The sequence below is a fragment of the Mastigoproctus giganteus genome, chromosome 3 (genome assembly GCF_048544385.1).
Source record: "Mastigoproctus giganteus isolate SK-2022 chromosome 3, ASM4854438v1, whole genome shotgun sequence".
NCBI classification, from domain to species: Eukaryota; Metazoa; Arthropoda; class Arachnida; order Uropygi; family Thelyphonidae; genus Mastigoproctus; species Mastigoproctus giganteus.
The window spans coordinates 169,243,722-169,269,874 of NC_143577.1; the positions used below are offsets into that span (position 1 = coordinate 169,243,722).

Here is a 26,153-nt window from a genome sequence, read left to right on the forward strand (position 1 = left end):
TACGTATTTCCTGAAAATTACAGTCTACAGAAGTTCAAGTCCAATGTCAACAAATATCTTTTTTTGTCTTCTCAACCTCCAACCCAAGCATGGTACTAAGTACTATAGGTTCTAATACCTGTCGTGTTTGGGGTTTACATAAAAAAAAAAAAATCTGTGTGTGTGTGTGTGCGTGCGCATGCATGTGTATATATATATGTGTGTGTGTGTGTGTGTGTGTGTGTGTGTGTGTGTGTGTGTGTGTGTGTATATATATATATATATATATAAAACTGAATATATACATATAAAACATATATATTGATAAAACTGAATATCTGAAAAAGAACAAAAAAGTTAATTTAATCGGATTATAGGCACTGCTAGTTATAGCAGAAATACCCAGCAACCATAATGAAATACAGGTAGTTCCCGACTTTACAAGTTAATTTGTTCCTAGTGCACGCTCGTAAAGCAGGAATTTATTTCCCATATACAATGTTAAAAATAGGTTACATAATGTTACATTATCAACAATGAAATTAGTTAGCTAATTATTTTAAGTTTAAACAATGATTGATTTATCCAAAGAAATGAAAACATATCTTGTAAAATCAAGCAAATTATAATAATAGAGAAATTTATGACTTACAAATGTTAAAGAATGTTTATTCTTCACCATCATCATCGACTAAATGCACACTTGTCGATCACTCATTATTGGTTCTGGACTCATTGGTTTGTTGCACAAGGAGTCGTCGTCTTCAGAAATACTTCAAGAGGTGTTTATTTCCAAATTAACCTTCTCTTTTCTTTTTAAATTTCAATTGCATGCATAAGCATTTTTTAATGGAATGCACAAATTGCAACTAACACGATTTACGCTGAGTAACAAGTTTACGAAGCTTAAAAAAATGGAATGAAGAGAAGATTCTGAAAATTTATTTTTGTTTTTTGATTTCAGTAAAGGGGAAACACATTTCACCATGATAACATAAAAATCCACACAATTCCAGCTATCGATATTTTTGCAAATGCAATAACATCGAGTTTACTACCCGTTTATAATTGTTTGCAGTAACATAAAAGCCCAGTAATCCGGAAAGTGCAAATTGTTTTTATTGTTTTACGGTCATGACCAGAAATGTGCTTTAGAAAAATATCACACTGTTCAAAATTGGTTCTTATAACAGAACATATGATAACGATGAAGGTGTAGTGCATTTTAATGATTTTAATTCATAACTAATACAATTTACACTATACAAATGACCTTTTAGAGAGTTATATACTGAAAATTTCAACTTCTGAGGTCGTGGAATGAATTACAAAAAACAATGTGTTATTGGGTTGACATTATGATATTTTCATGATATGATGGTGTATCTGGAGTGGATTAATATCATAAAGTGGAGTATACTGTATTGTATAGCTACATGCGTGGTTTGAAACGTGGTATTTATTAATGTTTAACATTCATTTTTTGCAATTAATGTTCATATTTTCGATTTTGCTAATACTTGATACTTGAAAAAAAAAAAAAAAAAAATGCTTGTATAGACAAATTTATTTGATCAGTATATTGAGTAGGGTTGCCAACTTGTGTAATTGCAAGGAATAAATTGAGAATTCCTGCAAGGTAAAAGCAGATTACCTGAAATTACGATTAACTTAAAAATAACATTAAAAAATAATAAAAATGGTACTTAATGCTGTAGGTCCTAGGACTTTAACTACGTCAACAAAGGGTCAGCAGCCAAAACTGTAGAAGCCACAGCAATATGCAAGGTCTCTGTATTACAGGGATTATGCTTGTTTTGTTATTGATTTTATGAACTATCGATGTAACATCCTTTCGTATAACACAGTTTTTCTCATTCATGGGGGTCATTATATAGAGCTTCAATTGTATATATATTTTTTAATTTTCATTTGTAATTCCTTCACCTTTAAAAAAAATTTTAACTTTATTTTTCAGTTGATCCTGAAAATTCCTCCTCTGAAAATTTTATCATCTGAAATCCTTGCTCTTTTATCTCCATTGTGGAATTTTTTGAATTTTTAATAAATTTCACTCCGTTACCTCCTTTTAGTAGTAATTAAATTGGAAAATATTAACTAACAGTTAGCTACTTGACAACAAAAAAATGGATTAATTTTTTTTTTGTCAAAAGTGTATTGAGTGTATTTTCCTCATTTTGTCATTGTTTTGACATTTGAATTTCATATTTAATTGAGTGAGCTCAAATTAGCAATCAGCAGTGGCCATCTTAGCATTTTGGAGAACTTTTTTTTTTTTTTGGAAGTTTAATAGCCAGAACCCTGTGACCTGTTTTAAAAAGTAAAGTTATCACAACCCAGTTTGAGCACTGCCTTTTGTTCACACACACACACACACACACACACACACACACACACACACACACACACACACACACACACACACACACACACACACACACACACACACACATTTTCATTCATTCATTCATGGTGACATAAATGTAGAATTATGTACAGTGGCTCTATAATTAATGATTGCAATGGTTTCATGAAAATGATCCTAAAATGAAATTATTGTTAATAGAGTTTATGAAATGCATATTTCAGGCTTATCCATTATAAGAATATCAGAAGTTGAATATTTTCACAGAAACTCTACTTGATAATACAGTATTTGAACATTTTGTAGTAGTAAATAAATATTTATGCTAACATTATTAAATTCATACTTTAATTAATACAGTAAATTTGATAAAAAAAAAAAATAAAAATTCTTATCTTTAGCTAAGACGATTGTTGCATTTACAATCATTGCATAAATTTAAACATCATTTTTGTATTTTTAAATAATTCCTTGCTTCATATGCACAATGATTTCTGCTTTTCTTTTCTTTTTTCTTTTTGCATTCACTTTTGGAATATATGGAAATCAGAAAGAGAGAGAATGTTTGTGCAATCACAACAAACTGTGAAAATCACAAAGATGATTGGACTGAAAAGGCAGAAAAACACAAAAATGAGAATTGGCTCCAAGTGCTGATAAATGCCACTTTTTGACTTTAAAGCACTGTAATCGGTCAGAAATGCATTCTACAGTCTATACAGTGTATCAAATGGCCAAAAATGATGACCACATGGTTTATGAGTGCATTTCATGTCAATCTTATTGATATCAAAATAATGTCAATCTTATTGTACTGATATCTTATATTAATAAGTAAGATATATTAACGCTGATATTAATTGAAATAAAATAAAATTATATATTAATTAATATATGATATAAATTAATGTAAATTATACTGATATTAATTGAAACTTTCAGGAATATAATTCGGCTTTACTGAGAAGATGGTTAAAACAACAACAGGTTTTTGTGTAAAAATTCTTTAATATTAGATTGGAACAAGATAAAAGCAAGTTAAAAATAAAGTAAATAAATTGCCAAAAGCTTTACTTTATTTTTAACTTGTTAAAAATTCTTATCTTAACATTTATTTCCCAACTGAGTCATTCCTCAGTTGGGAAATAAATGTTATTACAAAAATAATAAAGAATATCAGGTGCCTGGCCATGGTGGTCATGCAAGGTGAAATGCGTGAATTGTTGTCTGCAATCAGCTGTTGGAAATTGAGGCTTGTGATTGTAACTGCAATGCTTGGGTATGCTGTGTGTGTGCCAATGTTTATCATTCCGAAGTATAGCTGCTTCAATGATAGGATTGATGCATTCTCCTTTGTTCTGGTTAAAGGCATCACGACAACACGAAATGTGGAGCGATTCCAACCAGACGCAACAACGTGGCATGGGTCGATGTTGTTGCTGGGTAGATCAGAAGTACTCTGCAATCGCTGAGTCTTCCAAATCCACAGAACGGATTGCTTTCTTGTGTTCAGAGATTCGATCTTTGAGTCTCTTGCCAGATTCACCAATGTAACAGCCAGTGCAGTCACAGCAGGAAATACAGTACACTGAACCGCTCCGCAAGAGGGGGGGGGGGAAATTGGTGTTTTTACTTTTAAGATGAGGGACTGCAATTTCCTGCCTGGAAGCTGCAAGCACTTTATCCTGTAAGTCTTGTAAGCCTTTAGAGAGCTGTTGTGACAGGCCCGGGTAGTAGGGGATACAAGTAGTCGACGTGGGGTCATCACTATGTGCGGTCCTAGGGTTTGCTGTGCGGTCACAGGCCTGCAGGTCACACTCATCTAAGGTACTGGTTGGGTAGCCACACTTAGCCAGGTCTGTTTTTGCTATAACAATCTCACTGTGTCTCTCATCTACAGAACTGGAGTAGGTCCAGGTGTGGGTTAGTAGGGCTCGCGTGGTACCGAGAAGCTGACTGTGAGCATGTACTGACTGATAGGCTGGTGACTTGGCCAGCACACATCGGTTTGTGGTGGAATGAAGTCTTTAAATGCGTGCCCTTGCGCCGAACAAGGGTATCCAAAAAAGGGAAGAGCATTGCCCGACTCCAGTTGAATGGTGGACCGAATAAAGATGACAAACACATCGTCAATAAAGTGACACCAAAAGGCTATAGGATCTGGTAGACCTGCAAACGCACAGTCCTCCAGTTGTTCCATAGCAGTGTTTGCTGTGCCCAAGCTGATGGGTGCACCCATGGTTGTACAACGAATTTGATGGTAAAGGGAATCACGTTACATAACAACACCACCGGTCAGGCACAGCCTGAGGGCAGTGCAAACATCGTTGTCAGATAGTGAAGTTCTGCTGCCCATGGTTTGGCCATTGTTGAGGAGTTGTTTGGCACACGTGATGGCCAGGACAGGAACTGACATGAACAGTGATACCATGTCAAACGAGGCCATAACCTGATCTTCTGAAATGGTTAGACCGGAAATCAGATGCAGGAACTTTCCACTGTTAGAAATTGTGTGAACGGTCTTTCTTATCAGAGGTGAGAGCAAATTAGCAACAAACTTCGACAACTTGTACATCGGGGAGCCATAACAGGAGACAATAGGTCATAAGGGGAAACCTTATTTGTGGACCTTCGGTAAACTGTAAAACTGCAGAATCTGGCATCCAGAGGCATGTAGACACCAGCGTATGGATTCAAAGATCTTGCCAGACTTGAACCAACTGTCGACCAGGCTGTTGACTTTGGCCTCCTTCTGCCCTAAGATCTTTGAGAGTCAAGTACGGGTTTGTAAACGGGGGTGTCCTCTAAAAGACAGAGGGCTTTCATTTGGTAGTCCGAATGATCCAGAACGATCATTTGGCATCTCTTATCTCCTGGTAAAATGACAATGGAATCATCCCGTTTCAACGAGTTGAGGGCTGAGATCTGGCATTGGTTAAGATTTGAGCTAACCACATGGGCACGCTGTATGATTGCTGCAGTTTTGAGGGAAATTGCATTGGCAGTCTCTTCAGGTAAACGTGTCAACAACACTTCAACACCCGTGGCAAGTTCTGTGACTGGGGGATTGTGGGGGAGAACAGTGAACTTCATCCCTAGGGTGAGGGGCTCAAACTGCTCCTCGGACAAGTGTTTGTCACTTGTCTGAGGCAGTCCATGGCAGGGGCTCTTTGCAGGTGACTGGTGTTACAGGTCTCCCAAACTAAATTGTTGAACTTACTTTGCTGTCGAGAGTGATATCGATCAGATTGCTTGGTAACATAAGGTTTGGACAACATTAGAATATATGGAGGAGGGGACCAGGCTCCCAAGTTCAAGCATGAGGATGGCTTTGCTGGTGGAATCTCCCCATAGGTCCCGGTGAAGACAGCCAATCCAGATTTGCATAGTTCGGAAACTGAAGTTCCAACAGGCATGCTGCATAAGTTTATTGTGAAATGGTGCTCTGTAGCGAAAGCCTTTTGGAATGACGTGGTGAGCTTTGCACCAGTGTACAAATCGAAGATGCTGGTTATTGCAGGCTATGAAAATGAAGCTTTTCTGTAGCTTCACAATAACACTGTAAGTGTGTTGGCCAAAAACAGTATGTATAAATTGAAAGAGGCCTCTGTTCTCAGGATTCATTATAGGAATATAATTCAGCTTTACTGAGAAGACGGATAAAACAACAGGTTTTGGGTAAAAATTCTTTAATATTAGATTGGAACAAGACAAAACAAGTTAAAAATAAAGTGAACAAATCACCAAAGGCTTTCGGACTTAAGTAGTCCTTCCTCAGTTGGGAAATGAGCATTATTACAAAAATAATAAAGAATATCAGGTGCCTGGCCATGGTGGTCATTCGAGGTGAAATGCGTAACACAGGTGCAGACAACAATCAGCTGTTGGAAGTTGAGGCTTGTGGTTGGAACTGCAATGCTTGTTACAACCACAACTTGTTACATACCCCAACTACATGGGTATGTTGCGTGCACCAACGTTTGTCATTTAGGATGATGGCTGCTTCAGTGATGGGATGGATGCATCCTCCTTTGTTCCGATTAAAGGCATCATGACAACACGAAACATGGAGTGATTCCAACCAAACACGATGAGGATATTGGCAGGATCAGTCGGTAATTTTAATGTCGCGGCATGGCTCAATGTCATGCTGTTTAGTTTCATCTGGTCTACCCAGAAATTTCCATCACATCAGGTTTCTTCGAAAATCACAAAAGAAAATTAACAGTGAAACTTTCACTGTTAATCAAATGCATGGGATCCAATGAGAGGCATATCATAAACCAAAATATCATTAATGAGGTGTCATTAAGTATTATAAGGTTGAAGGAAAGTTTGGCAAGCTTTGTTGCTTTCGCAGTATGCATCAAGCTGCTTTTCCTGCATCCTACAGGATGTAAGTGTACATATGCCTTTATTTAGTAAAAACTACATTGTACAGGAATAATTAAATAGGAATTAAATTGGCTGAATAATTAAATGAAAAGAACTATTGAGAAGTAATTAAGAAAGCAAATGGTTAAAATATTAATATGGACTGTTGTACTATATGGCTTAGAGACATGGACACTGGGAAGAGAGGAGATCAGATGGCTAGAAGCATTCAAGATGTGGGTGTATAGAAGAATGGAAAAGGTAAAATGGATGGACAGGGTGAGTAATGAGGAAGTTTTGAGGAAAGTAGGTGAAGAGAGAACATTAGTAAAAGAACTAAGGAGAAGGCAGAAGAACTATAGGACATGTATTAAGGAGAGAAAGCATGTTGAGGAAAGTAATTGAGGGGAAGATGTGCGGAAAGAGTTGTTGGGAGAAGGAGAATTGGAATGATGGATTGAATGTAAAGAGGAAATTATGCAGGAATTAAAAGGAAAGCACAAGATAGAGAAGCATGGAATCAGTGAAGCCCTGAACCTCCCTGAGGGCAGAGAACTAGAAGAAGAAGAATTAAATAGGAATTTAATTATTCAGCCTCTGAATATGGTTGGGAGGAAGTTGCCACAATGTAAGGTTTTGTAAATGTTAGAGTTCGAAATTAATAAATCCACTCAGCAGTGTTTAAGTCACTTTTTTTTTTTTTTATCCATATAGTGCTTCCTTAACTAGAAACCTTAACCAGGTAAGAGTAACAAGCATATTATGTACTGAATTATAGATTACACAAATCTGCATTTTGAAAAAAAAAAAAAAAAAAAAATCACTGATGTTTTCTCAAAAAAGGGTGTTTCTGAATCATTTTCTAATGCCGATTTCAAAAATGCCTTCCATTTGTTTTCATCACATCAAGTTTCTTTGAAAATCACAAAAAGAAAAATGATTTTTTACAAATTTTTATTTATTTTGGCAGAATTTGTGCACTGAAATTATAATAAAATGCTACTTTTACCATACTTTTATATTTAAATACATGTTGAAAAACTATTAAAAAGGGCAGTATGGTAAAAAGTCCACTAAACTCACCTCTCATTTTAAAAACTGGTCTATGATGGGTCAAAGTTTGTTTCTTTGATTTTCTTGCAGATCCTTCTACTTTACAGTCTCACTTTAGCATTCAGCAATAGTCAGCCATCACTGACATTCCACCACACTTGGTACCTAATCTGATTGTCTTTAATATTGTGGTGAAACCTCTTGCCCTGTCCTTCACTAACACTTTCCAGATTTTCTGGGAAGTGTGAGCGTGTTAAAAAAATCACTCAATATGAGAGTGTTAAAAAAATGTATCTTGACACTCATGTTGCAGCCTATCTCGAAGTTTGCCAACATATTTTCAGTTATATTCTTGTAGTCTTGCTCCTTGTTGTTCCTTAAGAAGTTCTGAATAACAGACCCAAAACTAATCCTTGCCTGTTTTTCTCTTTTATTCATAGTTCCTCAAAATCTTGGTTCCTCATCAGTATGAAAATTTGAACTCCAACAAAAATACTTTGTTTTAGCATCTCTTGGGTGATTCGATGGGAATTTAGTACAAAGGTTGTTGAAGCCGGGACCTTCCTGAGGTAGAGCCTTCACAAACAGCTTCCTCAAATCCAGTTTGATATGCAAGGAGTACAGTTTGGGGGTCTTCTAGTGGTTTTTGAACTATGTTCTGTGATCGAGGCAATAAACTGTCCCTCTTTGGCCAGATGTTGCCATTCTAGTGCTGTCCATTCACACAAAAAGTAAGGCATTTTTGTGCAGATTGCTGTCCAAGTAACATGCCTATCACTTTAAAGTCAGCACAGACCAACCAGCCATGTTCTTTATGCTTAATATCAACAACTTTTTCAAGTTTTCGTATCTTTCTTTCAAATGCACAGAGTGAGCTACTGGAATTTACCCATATTTATTTCTATTGTGGAGCGTACACCTTTGAGACCCCTCCTTGATGAGTCAATAAAAAGTATTCACTGTGTAGGATTTAACTAATCCCTAAATAGTTCATTAAGTCATTTATATTACTGCAAAAAACCATAGAATCATCCTGAGCAAATTAGGAGACTCATTCTCTGTGTCTGTAACCATCAAAAGAAATTCCCATGTACTAGAAGATTTTTTTACTTAAGTCTAGAACCAAGGAGTTCTGCCAATTCCTTTGGTTATTTTAAACCTCTTACCAGGTCAGCAGTTGAGAGCTGGCCTCAGTGTCCCCAGGTATGTAGACTTAAGTTTCATCTTCAAAAGCTTCACTTTCAGCACTCTGCTGCTATATTCTCCAATATAAGTGGATGGCAGATTATCTCCATGTGGGTCTGGTCTAATGGCAGTTTATATTCCCTAAATTTCATCTGTTGCATCCCTTATTTTAGTTATGTTGTTATTGTTGTTGTTATTTGATTTTTAGGAGCATTAGCAACTAAGGCCATATTGCTCCTGGGATATGCGGTGGTCATTTCCTGTCCTTTCCGCATCCTCTGTATTTGGTGGTGACTGGCTCGAACCCCGGTCTAATCAAGAAGCGTGTGCTACGCACTGCTGCTCCTGCCCACATGGCTACGGAGGCACCCCTTATTTTAGTGGTTTCTGTTTACTGCAGTCATATTTCCTCTTATTTCATTTGCCAAAATAACATTTTTTTTTCAGTTATCAGTCATATATGGTACTGGTATATTCAGATGGTATGTTGGTAATCAAACTGCATTAATTCTCTTTACTCATTCCACCTAAGCACAACTTCCAACTACTGTCACTTATGCTGTACATAAGGTGAAATTAGCTAATTGAGAAGTGAGCAGTTTTTCTTTTTAGTCTCTTTTTCTTATTTTTTTAATGAAAACCCTTAACACGAAAATTATTATAACCTTATGGTACTTATAATATTTTAGGGCAGAAAGCATCAAACTGTAAAATTCAAACTATGACATTAGTTAGTGCATTTTTATCAATTCTATATAGTGGAATATTAGAATATAATGCCCTTCTTTGTATCCCTCTATATCATTAACTAAGCAAAAGTAACAGTCATCATAGTGGTTTGTAAGCTCCTGGCAAATCACGGGAATTGCAAATTGCATAGCCTCCTTTTTACCATTTTTCTGTAATCTCAATGCTTTAACACAGGTTTGGCACACTTTATGTGGAGCCCATTTTTTATCTTGGTCACCAAGTTTCACTCTAAAATAAGTATAATGCACCTTTTTTTTTTTAACAAATTTTGTAATATTTTGTCTTTGCTTGAAGACTGCATAACTTCCTCAAATATAACAAAATAAGTTTGGATTTCAAACACTTGCGCGAAGACATTTTACTCACTTTTAATCACAAGTTTGACACGATAACCTTAAAAATAAACTGAGTTCACACTGATAAACTGCTGCATGGAGCTCTCAAGGTCAAGAAACAAATGACTGAAGGCAGTATTGCCAACATGTGAAGATTTAGTTTATAAATTTCCAACATTTACTCCTAACTTAATACATTCAATAATATGACTCATTACATCAGTTTAAGTTATTTGTGAAAATACAGTGCATGATAGAATAAAATGAATAACATTTCTGAAATCAGCATAAAAAATTGAGTTAAAAACTTCTGTTAGTTTAAAAACATCAAAAATCATGTAGAGTGATGTTATTAGATATGGAGGGAGAGAGAGAAAGAGAAAATGTGTGAAATCTTATTTTGGTTGAAGGTGTGAATAAAAAAAATGAAGATGAAAAGTATTTTGTCAAAATAAAAAAAATCAAAAAAAAAATCATTTCTACTTTCCAGTTATTTTTCATAATATTTTTCCCATTCAATTATTATTATTAATAATTTTTCTTTTCATACAGAGTGAATGCATTCTCTTTTTGAACATTTGCCAAATGAACTAAATAAAGTTTTTAAATTTTTAAAAATACTTAAATTTATTGAATATTTGTAAAATATATAAAACCTTGTGTACAACAGTTGTAACTAATTGTAGGGCGTATGACTTGCTTCAGCAGGCAGCAAGGCTCAATCATTCTAGAGCTCAGGAACTGGTGGGACAAACAGTGATGTTTGGTGACATCTTGCCGCAGAACATTACTGATGCTCGGATTTACTTTGAACATTTATGCAGTAAAGGAGCTCCCTTTGGGCAAATGGTAATTTCAGTATCATTTCTTTTTATAACTCATTATTTGTATATTTATGATTTGTGTATAATTTTTTTCTATATCTTAACTGAATATTATTTCGAATAAAATTAAAAATACTAATAAGTTAAATTATTTTAATTGCTTAATATATTATTTTGTTCTTTAACTGGAAAACATTCATATTCACTCTCTAGATATTTTCTGTTAATTTTTCACTTGTTTCATTAAATTTATATTCCCTAAATTTCATCTGTTGCGTCCCTTATTTTAGTGGTTTCTGTTTACTGCAGTCATATTTCCTCTTATTTCATTTGCCAAAATAACATTTTTTTTTCAGTTATCAGTCATATTTGGTACTGGTATGTTCAGATGGTATGTTGGTAATCAAACTGCATTAATTCTCTTTACTCATTCCACCTAAGCACAACTTCCAGCTACTGTCACTTATGCTGTACATAAGGTGAAATTAGCTAATGGAGAAGTGAGCAGGTTTTTCTTTTTAGTCTCTTTTTCTTATTATTTTTTTAATGAAAACCCTTAACACAAAATTATTATAACCTTTTGGTACTTATAATATTTTAGGGCAGAAAGCATAAAACTGTAAAATTCAAACTATGACATTAGTTAGTGCATTTGTATCAATTCTACATAGTTGAATTTTTTAGACAACCCGAAATTTGTACATTAGCATCATTACTGTAACATCTCATTGTGAAATCTTTCACAATGAGTTGCCCTCCTTATACGTTAAACAAGTAATGCTTTCCCATTACAGACGATTACTGTTACTTATTTTCAATTGAGTACCACCATTCATACAGTGCTGTTTTAAAGCTATTTGGCTTCTCATCAGTGAGCAGGCAGGTGGCCAGAGGTATAAGGGTGACAACCCAGTTGTGAGTAATTTATGCAATATGAGAGGTGTCAAAAGGTGTGCTTCTTAGACTAATAATGTTTTGGGGAAGAAAGTCTCAAACTATGTAAATTTCAAACTGTGACATTAGTTAGTAGTGCATTTGCATCATTACTACATAGTTGAATTTTTTAGACAAACTGATGTTTGTACATTTGCATTATTATTGCAACATCCCATATTGTGAAATCCTTCACATCGAATGCCCTCCTTATACTTCAAATAAGTAATGCTTCCCCATAACAAAAGACTGCTGTTGGTTATTTTCAGTTGAGTGCTACCACCACCACCACTTAGACTAATATTATTGGTCTAAGAAGCACACCTTTTGGTGCCTCTCATATTGTGTAAATAAGTTACAACTTGGTTATCACCTATTACACCTCTGGGTACCTGCCTGCTCAATGATGAGAAGCCAAATTGTTTTGAAACAGTACTGTCTGAGTGGTGGTACTCAACTGAAAATAAGTAACAATAGTCTTCTCTAATGAGGAGGTCAACTTGGGAAGGATTTCACTATATGAAATGTTACGATAATGATACAAATGCATTAACTAATGTCATAACCTTATAGTACTTAGTGCTGTGCATTGGGTGGGTTGAAGGTTTAGAAGACAGAAGATACTTGCTGAAATCAGACATGAATTTCTATAGATTGTGATTTCCCGGAAATACATGTAAAGGAAAGTTGTTGCAGAAAACAGACATTGAAGGGATAAATGAGAAAGAAGAAAAGTTAGTTCTGTGAGTTTGAAGTTGGACAGTAAATGGATGTTGACTGGTTACAGCTTGTGTTTGGACTGCTTTAGAAGGGTGAGGAGATATTATAGATTATAATTCAAAAGAACACTGCCAATGGAAGAATCTTTAGAAAAGGTATGTAGCAGAAATAGAATGTTAAATTGACGGAACAGATAAGTTTTGTAAGAAATAGATTCATTAATTAAATTGACTGCCTCATTTGAATGATGTCTAGAAGTCTGACAGAAGAGGTTTTGGGAACAATATTGCATGGTAGGACAGATTTGAGATTTATAAAGTAGTTTTGAGTGAGTAGTTGTTTAAAATAAAAGTAACATTGAGAGAAAAAAAAGAAAACCCATGTTTTTTGATTAAGTAGAAGCAATATTTGCAGTGCTCATGCCAAGACAGATTATAAATCAGGGTAAGCTCTAATAGATAGGTGGTCTTGTCTAGAAATCTGAGTATCATTGGAAATAAGAACAGGAGCAGTAGACTCCTTTTTGAGAGATATAGGATTGAGTTTCAGAAGGATTGAAATTAACTAAGTTATCTCTGCTCCCATTGGAGAAATATCTGAAGATCAGTATTTATGGAACTGGTGGCATATATTCGAGCCGGCAAAGTTGTGTGTGTGTGTGTGGGACAGGGTCATTAATATACAACAAGAAGAAAAGAGTGGGAGAAAGAACTGAACCTTTGTGAATACCAATATTAGTGGGAAAGTTAGAAGACAGAGAGCCATCTCACACCACCTGCAGCGAGTGGTCAGAGAGAAAACTGGATACCCAGTTACAAAAACAGTTGGCAATTCATAAGATGGAAGCTTGTTTAGAAGATCTTTATGCCAAACACAATTGAAAGCCTTACAAAGAGAAACTGCTTGAGTTTCACCACACTTTCAATTGGATTTTCTTTAAACTGTGACATTAATTAGCACATTCGCATCATTACTACATAGTTGAAGTTTGTGCATTGGAAAATAACGGGCATTGTATCACCGGTGGATCAACACTAATGGAATCCATACTGCCAATTGTTGATCAGTTGGCAGGTATCGAGATACAAGGGGTGATCATTTAATTCATGGACTGGTACAAGATTTTATGTTTACCATGCAAACTTTCCATAACTGCCACTAGAGGTGCTCTCCCTGATACTACTGAGCAGATTCTGTGTGCGCATGCCAGCACTTGTCAAACTAGTGTTGCTTGAAGAGGGTTTTTTTTTTTAGCCACACGTCACTGATGATCGTTTTGAAGCAAGTATCATGTTGGACATACCGATTGAACGGTGATGTGTGATTTGTTGTTGTGTTAGACGGGTCTTAAATGCACCGGAAACTGTTCAAGAGATGAATGAAGTATATGGCAATGAGTGTCTTGGGAGAATGGCCATATTTAAATGTCACAAGTGATTCAGTGAAGGCTGTGAGTCTGTTGCAGAAAACCCAAGACCATGTCAGCCTTCCTCAACAACACCTGAGCAAATTGCTAAAGCCCAGGTAATCTTGGATGAAGACAGGCGAATCACACTTTTTGAATTAGCTGTTAGAATGTCCATTTCATAAGGTAGTGATTGTGAAAGATCACCTGAAAATGCTGTGAATCTGTGCCCACTGGATTTCTCACAATTTGACTCCAGAACAAAAACAGCAAAGAGTAGACTTGTGCAAAGAAATGATTGATTGTTTTGAAACACAGGTTCAAAACTTTCTTAAATCGAATAGTGACTTGTGATGACTTGAATTTTTCACTGTGATCCAGAGACAAAACAGTTGAGTGAGTATGGAAGCATTCTGATTCACCAAGACCTAAGAAATTTCAATCTTCTCATTTGGCTGACAAAGAAATGGTTCTTGTGTTTTTTGACATAAAAGGCATTCTTGTTATATGTTTTGTGCCTCTTGGAACAACTATTAATAAGGAAGCAGAGGTTGTCAGATTCAAACTTTGCTGTGCCATTTGTGAGAAATGTCAAGACCTTTCCAGTGGGAAGTGGTTTCTCCATCAAAACAATGCCAGGCGCCATATGGCTAATATTGTGCAGCTGGTGATCACTGCCATAGGTGCTGAGGTTTTGCCACATCTCCCTTATTCATTGGACTTAGCCCTATGTGATTTCTTCCTGTTTCCACATCTGAAGAAATCTCTGAAAGGCAAGTGTTTCGCTTCCGACAACAATTCTCACAGGGCCACAACGGATGCACTTTGCAGTCTTTCGAAAAATGGCTTGCAAGAAGCATTTAATGTGTGGGTACGACTGTGGCGAAAGTTTGTCAAGTTCAAGGGAGAGTATTTCGAGAAGGAGAAATCCACAGAAGATTCAGATGATGACAGTTAAGATAAGATCTTGCACCAGTCTCCGAATTAAATGATCACCCCTTGTAGATTAGGAGTGGGTAATTAATGGATTTCCTCATTACTTCAGAAAGATAGAGATAAGTGCAAGGGGATGATACTTGAATTGGAGGAATTTCTCTCCATTTTTAGGAACTGGCTGGATATGAGCAAATTTTCAAGCAGAAGGAAAAACATCAGTGGAATAAGAAAGTGTAAAAAGGAAACAAAGAACAGGAGCACAGGTTTTGACAAGTAGAGAAATGCCATCAGAACCTGGAACTTTCTTGGTGTCAAAATTGTTCAAAATTCTTCTGACATCATCTTGATGATGGATTAGAAGAGGCATTGAGTGAGTAGAGTTAACTGAGAATGGCAGGAGGTGATTTACCAAGATCATCAATAAGAGTTAGATAAAAATTAAGGTTCTAGTAAGTCTTTATCTTTAGCTGCGAGGAGGCAATAGTCCAAGTTTTAACAGAGGTGGAAGTATAAATGGGCAAAAAGTTGCAGCCAGTGGCTTTGAATAAAGACCAGAATGCATGACAACCATTTGGACAAGAAGCAGGTTTTCTATATTTATGATTTGTTCAAAAACTAGTTCGGATTGATTAATAATCAGCTTATAATTGTTGCAAGCTTTAGTTTAGGCAGAAAATGAATGCGGAGTAACCCAATTGATATATGCAACGTTCTAATCTTGAAAAGAATTAGCACGGTATTGGGAAAGATCCAATTAAATCTTGTCCTTTATCAACAGTTTTGATAAAGGATGTGATTTTAAGGGGTAGAGTTTGGAATAAAGGATTTTATCCCTACAAGAATGATTTCACTGATGTGATCTGAGCAAAAAGTATCAAAAGATTTGGAACAGTAATCCAACCAAAGAAAAGAAATCTCACAGATTACCCCATTTTTACATTCTTAATGCCAGACAACACAAGGCTGAGTATGGTCATGAGGGAAAGGCTCCATTGGAGAAGAGACTGACTAAGTTGTGATTTAATGTGTCTAGAGGACCACTCACTATGACTGTATATTCTAAAGAGTTTTTCATGAGAAAAAGACCAACAGTGTTGGGTGTGTGGGTGGGATTGTCTGGTAGTGTGGTAAGTAAATGAACAATCTGTGCAAGGTCATTAGTAATTATAAAAGTCTCAGCATCCCAAAAGATGGTTCTGTGTGACTAGAAAACTGAATTCAGCTGGAGTTGTGAACATTAATTTCCCAAGGAAATTACCACACTGTTAAGAAAGTTGGATTGGAGAAAATAGAGTTTCAGAGAAAGGAAGTCAAAGAGTTCCAAATGATCAGAGGAGTTAGGAAAATGATAGAGGTAGAAAATGAATTTGACGGAATGGGGTAGAGAGATTTTAAGCCAGAGAAATTGAAAAGAGGAGATTCCAAATTACTGTGTCTTTAACAGGGATTATCAGAGTGAACATATATAAAGATAGAACCTTTGAAGCAAAAAGTATCATACAATGAATAATTAGGACAACTGGTTGAGTAGTGGGTGAAGCAAACAATAATTGGGATTCTGTTGGGAAAAAAAAGTTAGTGGAGGTTTGGCATATTGTAAGTGGAAATGGGATTGAGATTGTAACTGAGACCATATATATTTGTGAAGTTAATGAAGGAGTTTGTTTAGTTAGTTTGACTATTCATGATGCGTTTAGTAGATAAAGTAAAAGTGGGGGGGGGGACACATTGTTATTTGGTTTTTAGGAGCATTAGCAACTAAGGCCATATTGCTCCGGGATATGCGGTGGTCATTCCCTGACCTTTCCGCATCCTCCGTATTTGGTGGTGACGGGCTCGAACCCCGGTCTAATCAAGAAGCGTGTGCTACGCACTGCTGCTCCTTCCCACCTGGCTATGGAGGTGCCTGGGGGGGGGGACACGTATGAAGTAATGAAATTTTTGGGTAACGTACACACAGCAAGAGTTCCCAGCTCCTCGACATATATTGATCGTGTCCCTGGACATACAATACTTGATCTCCTTCCCTTTCTGTCACCCTTTGGCAGAATAGAGGCAGTGAGATTATACACTAGATGATCTAGTTGCTTTCTAGAGATTTACTGATAATTTTGGTCTGAGTGATTCTCAAGTGGCCAGCCTACAAACACTTTGAACTGTGCCTTCAAATTTGTAAGGATGATTGGATTCTGCCATGATGCCCACCATACTCCCAAAAGACATCAGTCTTACTTCATGATGTAAGAGACAGGAGTAATTGCAGCTTTGTCCCAGAGACTAAACATGAGTTATGCCACTTCAAGATTTTTTTTAGTTAAGATTACATTATAATGTGATACAAAAACAGTGTTTGTTTTTAGCTTTTATTTCTCCATTTTGGGCTCCTCATTTATAACTTGACTATTAGCTGCCTGCTTTTGTAAATTTCCTTTTTACATACAATTGGGTTAGAGAAATTGACTGAAGTATTGAACAGGAATAAGATTAATTCATGCACGGTGAAATTTTCGACTGTTTAACAAAGTAGGCTATTAACTGTTTCCATATTCTTGGATTTTGCTGTGTTATGTTATTTCCATTTAATACCTTTAGGTAATTTCCCTAATGCAGTTGTATGCAATTTTAGTTTGCTAAGATGAGATTCAAAATGGGCCAAAGTAGATCTTGTACCAGAAATAATAACAACAAATAACATAGATTTTAGCCATTTAGGTTAGGAAAATTTGTAATATTGGGGCAGTTAGTAGACAACTTTGAAATACAGTCATTCCTCATATAGCACGATAGTTGTGTTCCTAGAAACTCTTGTGCAATGCAAAATCGTGCAATATAAACAACAGGCCCTATGGGAAAAATAGGGTTAGATGCTGACCACCCAAGATTGAACACACATTTGTAACCAAAACATTAGCAGACACAAATAAATAATCATAATAAAATACGTAAGTATTTTATTATGACTATTACTTAATAAAATATTGCTAATGCTTTTGCTTCTATCGTAAGCAAACTTGTTCTTTGTTTGATTTTCTATCCAAACAGATGACAGCCGTTCCATCTCTTCCAATTCTTTGTGTCTTGATCTAATGGATTTTTAGCATTAGCAGAGGCATATGGTGCAAGGTAGCAAGTTTATATAAAAAAAAAAACACACTTTGAGTTGTTCCTGCTATGAAAGTTGTTTTTATTTTCTCTGCATTATTTCTATTTCTCGGCATTGCCTCATTTAGGCCTGTAGCACGTGCAATATCATATGTTCATTCATTTCGCTCAAAGCGTTTCACAATTTCAGTCGACAGAGGCGGACTGGCCATAAGCCTTACCGGAGAAACCCCCGGTGGGCCGGAGGCCAGTGTGATTTTGGCTATAAATGTTAGTATGAGGCTGCTACAAATTTTCCCAGGTAAGAATTTTTGACCCAGTCCGCCTCTTGTCTATCGATATTGCTTTTCTTTTTCTCTCTGAATCTGTAGTGTCTTCACCAGGATGCTTCCTCTTCACACCTTTTAAGAATTTTACTCATTTTTAGGGAATAAAGCACAATTACAATTAATTGTGCTTTATTCCATTGTTCTATTGTGCTTTATTGTATTGTGCTTTTTACTATTAACACCTCACTAGCTCACATTTTACTAAGCGCATTCCATAAAACAATAAAAACATTTTTTTATTGTCTTATGGTTACTACCATAAAACAAAAACAATTTCCAGTTGCGTTTCTGCTAGTGGAATCTGTTATAATCTGGTAGTAAAGTCGATCTAATTGCATTTGCGATAATACTATACTGGAATTATGTGGGTTTTTATGTTATATCTAGAAAATAAACTCGTACACCGACCATTGAACAAAATTTTACTGTAACTAGAATTTTTACAAATAATATAAAAACAAATTATTTACAATAAACTAATAATTGTATATTGCGGAATACTAAAAACTGTAATAAAAGATCGTTTACCATAAAATAAGCTAAAATATAAAATTAAAAGCGCTAAAAACCTGCATCAAATCTCCCCGGAGGATGCTATTATTTTGGATCGTGCACACGGATACTGGGAGCGTAAATGGCTCGAGGGTTTACGGATTGGTTCATCCAGTAAGAACACCATGAATAGAGATAGAGGCATGCATATGCATCCTATTTTTGAAACAATTGTATTAAGTTCGGATGAACGATTTTATTTGCCACGTACCCGAGACATTTCCGCTTCCGGTTCTGACCATGTGCCGATTGAACCACGTGGAGAAATACCACGTGTGGAAGTACCGTGAACCTGCTATTTAAGGAGATGTTGCAGAAAGTCATATTACTGTTGAAGAAGAGAGCTGACGCTCTCGAAAGCTCCAGGTTTTTAGCGCTTTTAATATTATATTTTAGCTTATTTTATGGTAAACGATCTTTTATTACAGTTTTTAGTATTCCGCAATATACAATTATTAGTTTATTGTAAATAATTTGTTTTTATATTATTTGTAAAAATTCTAGTTACAGTAAAATTTTGTTCAATGGTCGGCATTGAGTTTATGTATGAGTGTATGAGTATTCAGTGTATGAGTTTATTTTCTAGATATGAGTTTTCCCGACCTCAGAGGCCTCTTTCAGGTTTTTATGTTCTTATGATGAAATGTGTTTCCCCTTCACTGATATGAAAAACAATACATTTTCAGAATCTTCTCTTCATTCCTATCGTGTTGCGTTCAGTTGGGGGTGATTCCATGTTCGACTGCCATTTCTTGTAAATACAAAGGCAAATTGTGCATAAGCGAATTCGGTTCGTGTTATATACGATATTGTTCCCCTATTTATAAATCGTGTATGATCGAATTCATGTAGTGTAAACGCGTGTTATATGAGGACTGACTGTAGTTTGAAATGGACACACACACACACCCCCACACACACACACAACAAACTAATAGAAGCTGTCATAATTGTTAAAGAGAAGACCTTTTAGCTCTCAGTTGTGATTTGGAACATAATGATGCAATTCAAAATGGCCAAAGTAGATTTTGTACCAGAAAAAATAACAAACAACATACATTAGGTTAGGAAAGTTTGTAATATTGGGGCAGTTAGTAGACAACTTTGAAATAGTCTGAAATGGACACACAATGGTCTGACATTGGCAATAAGGTTTTAATATGTAATTCAGTCATTTATACCAGTCTTTCAGTTATAATAAAATGGAAAGCACAGTTGCTGAATGAAGGGATTTAATCACATTGAGCCACTTGATGTCAATGGGTTAACTGTTGATGAACCTGCTCAGGTTGCTGACAAACTGAATATGTATTTTGCATCTATTTCCATACATGAGGAATTCTTTAGAGAAGGAGATGACAGAAGTTTATCAAACTAATGGGGAGCTAAATGATTTTATGATAACTGAAAGGAAAGTGGAAGAGAAATTGTTGAACCTAAATATGAAAAAGCACCTGATGTGGTAAATAAATTCAAGGAAGAACTGGACAAACTTTTGGAAGTGAATGGATAGGTGAGATGGGAAGTGTTTCTTTTTTTTTAGCTGATGCTATATAAGCTTGCTTTCTTGCATCATATGCCTCTACTAATGCTAATTTAATAGGCAGGAGTTTGACACCTTTAAGTCTGAGGAATTGTGGGACATCATATATTGTACACATGAAAGTAGTTCATTTTTTGTGTCACAAATTAGGTTGAGAATTGCAAATTGGGCACACTCTCAATTACACAAGGACACACACCGTTATATTATAAATGTGGCCAAGGAAGAAATAAACAAATGAAAACAGTGCTGAAATCCAGTGGTGTTGTGGGTGGGGAGTATTTCATTAAAAAAAAAAAAAAAATCTGATATGACCAAACAAAAGGTCCCTCAGCAAAGTATATTTACAACACAAAGCATTGTGTTTATGATTACATCATTTGATATAGAAATATTTCTTCAGACAGTGGACTCAGTGTGCTGACCGGGCTAGCCGGGTGGGTAAAGTGCCTGCCTAGCAATCCAAAGGTCGCGGGTTCGAATCCTGCCTCTGGCTTGGATCAAAGTACTGCAAAAACCTTGGGATGTGCATTATGGCCACAGAAGTCGATGCGCCAACGACTACAAAAAAAAACAGTGTACTCAGTCAGCAAAAAGGCACTAGAATTAGTAATCTAATTCATCTTAGTTCAATGGGAAATCACTTAGGTCAGATGCATTAAATTGAATTTTCATATCAATGCATGAAAGTGAATAAGTTATATCTGCTCTACTGTATTATTGAATGTGTGTGGTTTAAATATATTTTTATATGGTATACTACATTTGGTGCAATTAAAATATGCTTTCAAAACTGTAATTTCTGTATTTTATTTTTTAATGGAGTTTGATGTATTAATATTATTTGGTATTTAAATTTCATATATGATATGAAATTCTGAATTTCTTTTTCTAGTTTTCAGATATTTAGATGTGAAAACTAGAAAAATTCAGATGTAAATATCTGAATTTTTTTTTCTAGTTTTTAGGTTTCATGCATGCTACAGGATTAGGAGTTCCTTCCAGTCAAGCAAAGGTAGGAATATAAGAAACCTTGTTGACTTTTTTTTTTTTTATGTGAAAACATCTTTGGCGGTAACTGCTAAATTTCAAACTGAAGTAAAACCCATTTGTCATGAAAATGCAATGCGGAAATGATGAAAATTACGTCACTTCCTAAATGATGCATGTGATGCTAACTTAGTCACTAATGTTTATTCTGTAGAGTAAGTAGTGGACTGAAGTAACGTAAACGCGAGATGGAAATGATTCAAATGACTATGATTAAAGAGGCCTGTGCACTCTGGATTCATTATTACTATTGTGGATTATTGCAGACACAGAGCAAAATGGAAACAGAATAAATAATGACAAGTTTAATATTAATTGGAAAACATATATATTAAATCAGATACATACAAAAGCTTTCGGTTAGTTTGTTAACCTTCGTCAGTCAAACTGACAGTTAAGAGTGTGGAACATGAGGGTGTGTACTGCCAGTCGAAAACTGAAAGTGGACATCCCTCAAGGAAAGTTGACATCCCAAAACCTTCTCAGAATGATAATATGGTTCCTGGAGAGCAATGGCATCAAAATTGAAAGCATCTAAAGACTGATGCACCTCATCAGCAACAAGACGTGATCATTGCACATTTAACTGCAGAATATTATGCAGCAAGTCCTCAAAATTAGGATTAGACACTAACAACACTAAAATGCGAGATGAAAAAAGAAATTGTTGACAAATATTTGTATTGTTGCAGTCATACTTTCTGAAGGAAGTATGATTGTGATGTCATACTATTCAGTAAATGACTACAATAAAATGGGTAATTAGGCTGTTGGCTTGGATTTTTCTAATCTAAATATCCTTGGCTAATCCACGCCAAGGATGTTTTCACATAAAACATCTTTGTGCATACAAGATACACAGTTTTTTTTAAAATTAAGCTTTAATGTTTTAATTTGCAATGAAGTTTATTTAATTACCATTTTTTCAGGCACTTGTATACTACACGTTTAGTGCACTTGGAGGTAATACGTGGGCACAAATGGCATTGGTAAGTACACGGTAATAATTTGTAGTTATTATTATGTATTCAGCAGTTAAAAAATTGTTGATCAGATTGTAATTTTTTTTCCTCTTCTCATTTGATACTACAGTCCATGTTGATGAATATACAGTTTTCTGATATTTGCTCCCTTGTTCACTTGTTCAGTTTTTTAAAATGTTTTAGGTTAATCCTCCTAATTATTTGCTCTGAAAGATAATGGAAATATGCTTATCTGAGGATTGCTTTATAAAAAAAAATAAATAAATAAAAAAAAATAAAAATATGTTTCATACCTGTAGAAATACTTTTGTTCAAAGTGGCCACCTTGTAATGCCCAAAATCATTAATTATTATTATTTATATGTACAGTCGGTCCTCGTATAACACGTGTTTGCATTACACGATTTCAATCATACACGATTTATAAATAGGGGAACGTTATCTTATATAACACGAACCGAATTCGCTTATACACGATTCGCCTTTGTGTTTACAAGAAATGGCAGTCGAATGCGGAATCACCCCAACTGAACGCAACACGATAGGAATGAAGATGATTCTGAAAATGTATTTATGTGTTTTATATCAGTGAAGGGGAAACACATTTCACCATAATAACGTAAAAACCAACACAATTCCAGCTATCGATATAATCGCAAATGCAATTAGATGGAGTTTACTACCAGTTTATAACAGATTCCACTAGCAGAAACGCAACTGGAAATTGTTTTTATTGTTTTATGGTAGTAACCCCCAGAAATGTGCTTTAGTAAAATGTGAGGTGTTAATAGTGTATCTCGGCCTTTACGGTGTTGTTTATTCAGTTGCTACACGTGCGCAGCTTTGTTTATGTGTATCAAGCGTGCCTCCTCGTTTTGTAATTGTGCTTTATTCCCTAAGAATTAGTAAAATACTTAAAAGGTGTGAAAAGGAAGCGTCCTGGCTAAGACACTGCAGATTCAGAGAGAGAAAAAAAAAAAAAGCAATATCGATAAACAGAGGCGGACTGGGTCAAAAATTCTTACCCGGGAAAATTTATAGTGGCCTCATACTACGGTTTATGGCCAAAATCACACCGGCCTCCGGCCCACCGTGGTTTCCCCCGTAAGGCTTATGGCCAGTCCGCTTCTGTCAATAGAGAAAAAATATGAAATTTGTGAAACGCTTTGAGCGAAATGAAAGACCATGTGATATTGCATGTGCTACAGACCTAAATGAGGCAACGCCGAGAATTACAAAGAATGCAGAGAAAATAAAAACAACTTTCATAGTGGAAACAACTCAAAGTGTAATTAAAATCCATTAGATTAAGACACAAAGAATTGGAAGAGATGGAATGGCTGTCATCTCTTTGGATAGAAAATCAAACAAAAAGCAAGTTTGCTTACGATAGAAGCAAAAGCATTAGCAATATTTTATTACGACTTACGTATTATAATTTATACTTACGTATTAGTCGTAATAAAATACTTAAGTATTTTATTACGACTATTTTATTTAATATAATAATTTTTTACGAATAAAATACGTATTTTATTCGTAAAAAATACTTTTTTAGTATTAAAAAAATACTAAAAACACTTTATTATAATATAATATTATTTTTATTACGTATTTTAATCGTTATAAAATACGTAAGTATTTTATAACGATTAAAATTACCCGATTATTTATTGTGTTTGGTAATGTTTTGGTTCCAAATGTGTGTTCAATCTTGGGTGGTCGGCACCTAACCCTACTTTTCCCATAGGGCCTGTTGTTTATATTGCACGATTTTGCATTGCACGAGGATTTCTAGGAACGCAACTATCGTGCTATACGAGGACAGACTGTATATATAATATTTTTGTTTTTTGTGGTTGTGAAGAAGTGAGATTACAGTTACTTCAAATGCAAAAATATTGCTGTATGACAAAAGCAAGCAATATAATTTTCAAGAATAAATTGAATGGAATTCAGATCATTTGCTCATTTTGGTTTTAAAAAGCTAAGAAGACCGCTGCTACTTTAAAGGGTATTAAACCCAGACACAAATTGAAGAAATGCATCTCATATTTTTTTTATGCAAAAGATTTATCTTTCACTCTCTTAATTTCAGTGTTTTAATTTTGCACGGAGTGCTAAATAATCCTTTTGGCCTTTTTTAATGCTGCATATATTTGAAATGCCTTCCTTTTTTTATCTAGTACTGTAAGATATTCTCAATGTTTAACTTATTGAAAGAATAAAAGGAGGATTGGGTCTTGACCTTACTGTAAAGCTCATTTAAAGTAATAAATGTTAAATCTCAATCTGATAAATTTGAATCCACAATTGTGTAATTTTGTTTGTCTATCCATGTTGGGTGTATAATTAATGTTTATTCCTCAACAATGTAAAGTGTGCTTATTCCTCATTTTTGGGGACTTCAAACTCTTCATTCCTTCCTCTTTAGAACTACATAATCAGGTTTTGAAATGTTTCATGTCTTAGGGATGGTCCAAATTGTTTGTTCTCTTACACACAATAATCAAATTCTAGACCTTCTTTTTAACAAATACTGCTATTTGTGCTGCCATGACATTTGACCCAATCGTTACTTTTGGGTTTAATATATCAAAAATTCAATCATCCTTTCCCTCTTGTAATAATGAGGTAATTGTAACCGTGTGGGTGCTCCCCCTAAACTTCCTGTTAATTTTGCTCTTGAATTTTTGAAAATCTTTCCTTGGCATCTTCTCAACCCCTCTCCCATTGATCTACGTTTCCTGTATTGCAAACAATGCAGCTTCAAAATTTGTGAAAATTTAAAATTTTTCCAAACTGTGATGGGATTCCCAGCACTTACTGAAGCATTCTGAAAGAAACATACTATTTAGATGAAAATCAAACAACCTTCTGTCTTTAATTCTGAAACTATAAGATAGCTAGGGCAAAAAAATAACTTAAAAGAAACAAAATTGAAAAATTAATGTCTTCTAGAGTTTCGTCAGGCAAGAATATTATACTAAAAAATAATCATTCCTTCTTCAGTGAGTAGCTTGACATTATTTGTAGGGTTGATTGCTCCCCAAGTGATTGAAGTTCTCAGTCACAGCCACAGAATACTTATCAAATATACCCATTAGCTCCTTTAACTTTGATACTTCAGCTTAAAAATGTAATTAACCACTACATTAGTAGTAGTAGTGGCATGTGATGCAAGAAAGCAAGTGTATGAGCTTATGCAGCATCAGCCAAAAAAAGAAAAAAAAAAAAAAAAAAACACACCATTCCCTCCAAATGCCTGTCCAGTTCCTCCTTAAATTTATTCAACCTATCAACTTCCACAACGACAGATGGAAGTTTGTTCCAGCAATTAACCACCCGCTGGCTAAAGGCAAATTTCCGCACATCTATTCTACATCTGTCCTTTCTTAATTTGAATTTATGCCCCCTTAGGTTCGTAATCTGAACAAGTGGAAGGATCCCATCAGAATTCAGCGTGCTCAACTCATTCAAGGTCTTATACACCTCAATCAGATCATCACGCAGGTGCCTAGTCTCCAGCCACTGCAATTTGCAGAACTTAAGCCTCTCTTGGTAAGAGGATCCCTTCATTCCCCTCACCAATCTTGTTGCCCTTCTCTGTACACGCTCAAACAAATCTACATCCTTCCTAAAATGAGGCCTCCAAACCTGTATGCAGTATTCAAGGCATGGCCTGACCATTGCCTTATACAGAGGGACAATCAC

General features: G+C 35.4%; 1 protein-coding gene across 4 annotated transcripts in view; it reads left to right on the forward strand.

Moving 5' to 3' along the window:
- LOC150088403 (protein sel-1 homolog 1-like) overlaps positions 1-26,153 on the forward strand; it is a 378,494-nt gene that overhangs the window by 50,968 nt on the left and 301,373 nt on the right. For all 4 annotated transcript variants that reach the window (XM_090369493.1, XM_090369492.1, XM_090369494.1 and 1 more), the window contains exons 4-6: positions 10,749-10,911; positions 21,368-21,421; positions 22,386-22,445. In XM_090369493.1, coding sequence (XP_090225619.1) covers positions 10,749-10,911; positions 21,368-21,421; positions 22,386-22,445 — 277 coding nt within the window. The remainder of the gene's footprint in view (positions 1-10,748; positions 10,912-21,367; positions 21,422-22,385; positions 22,446-26,153) is intronic.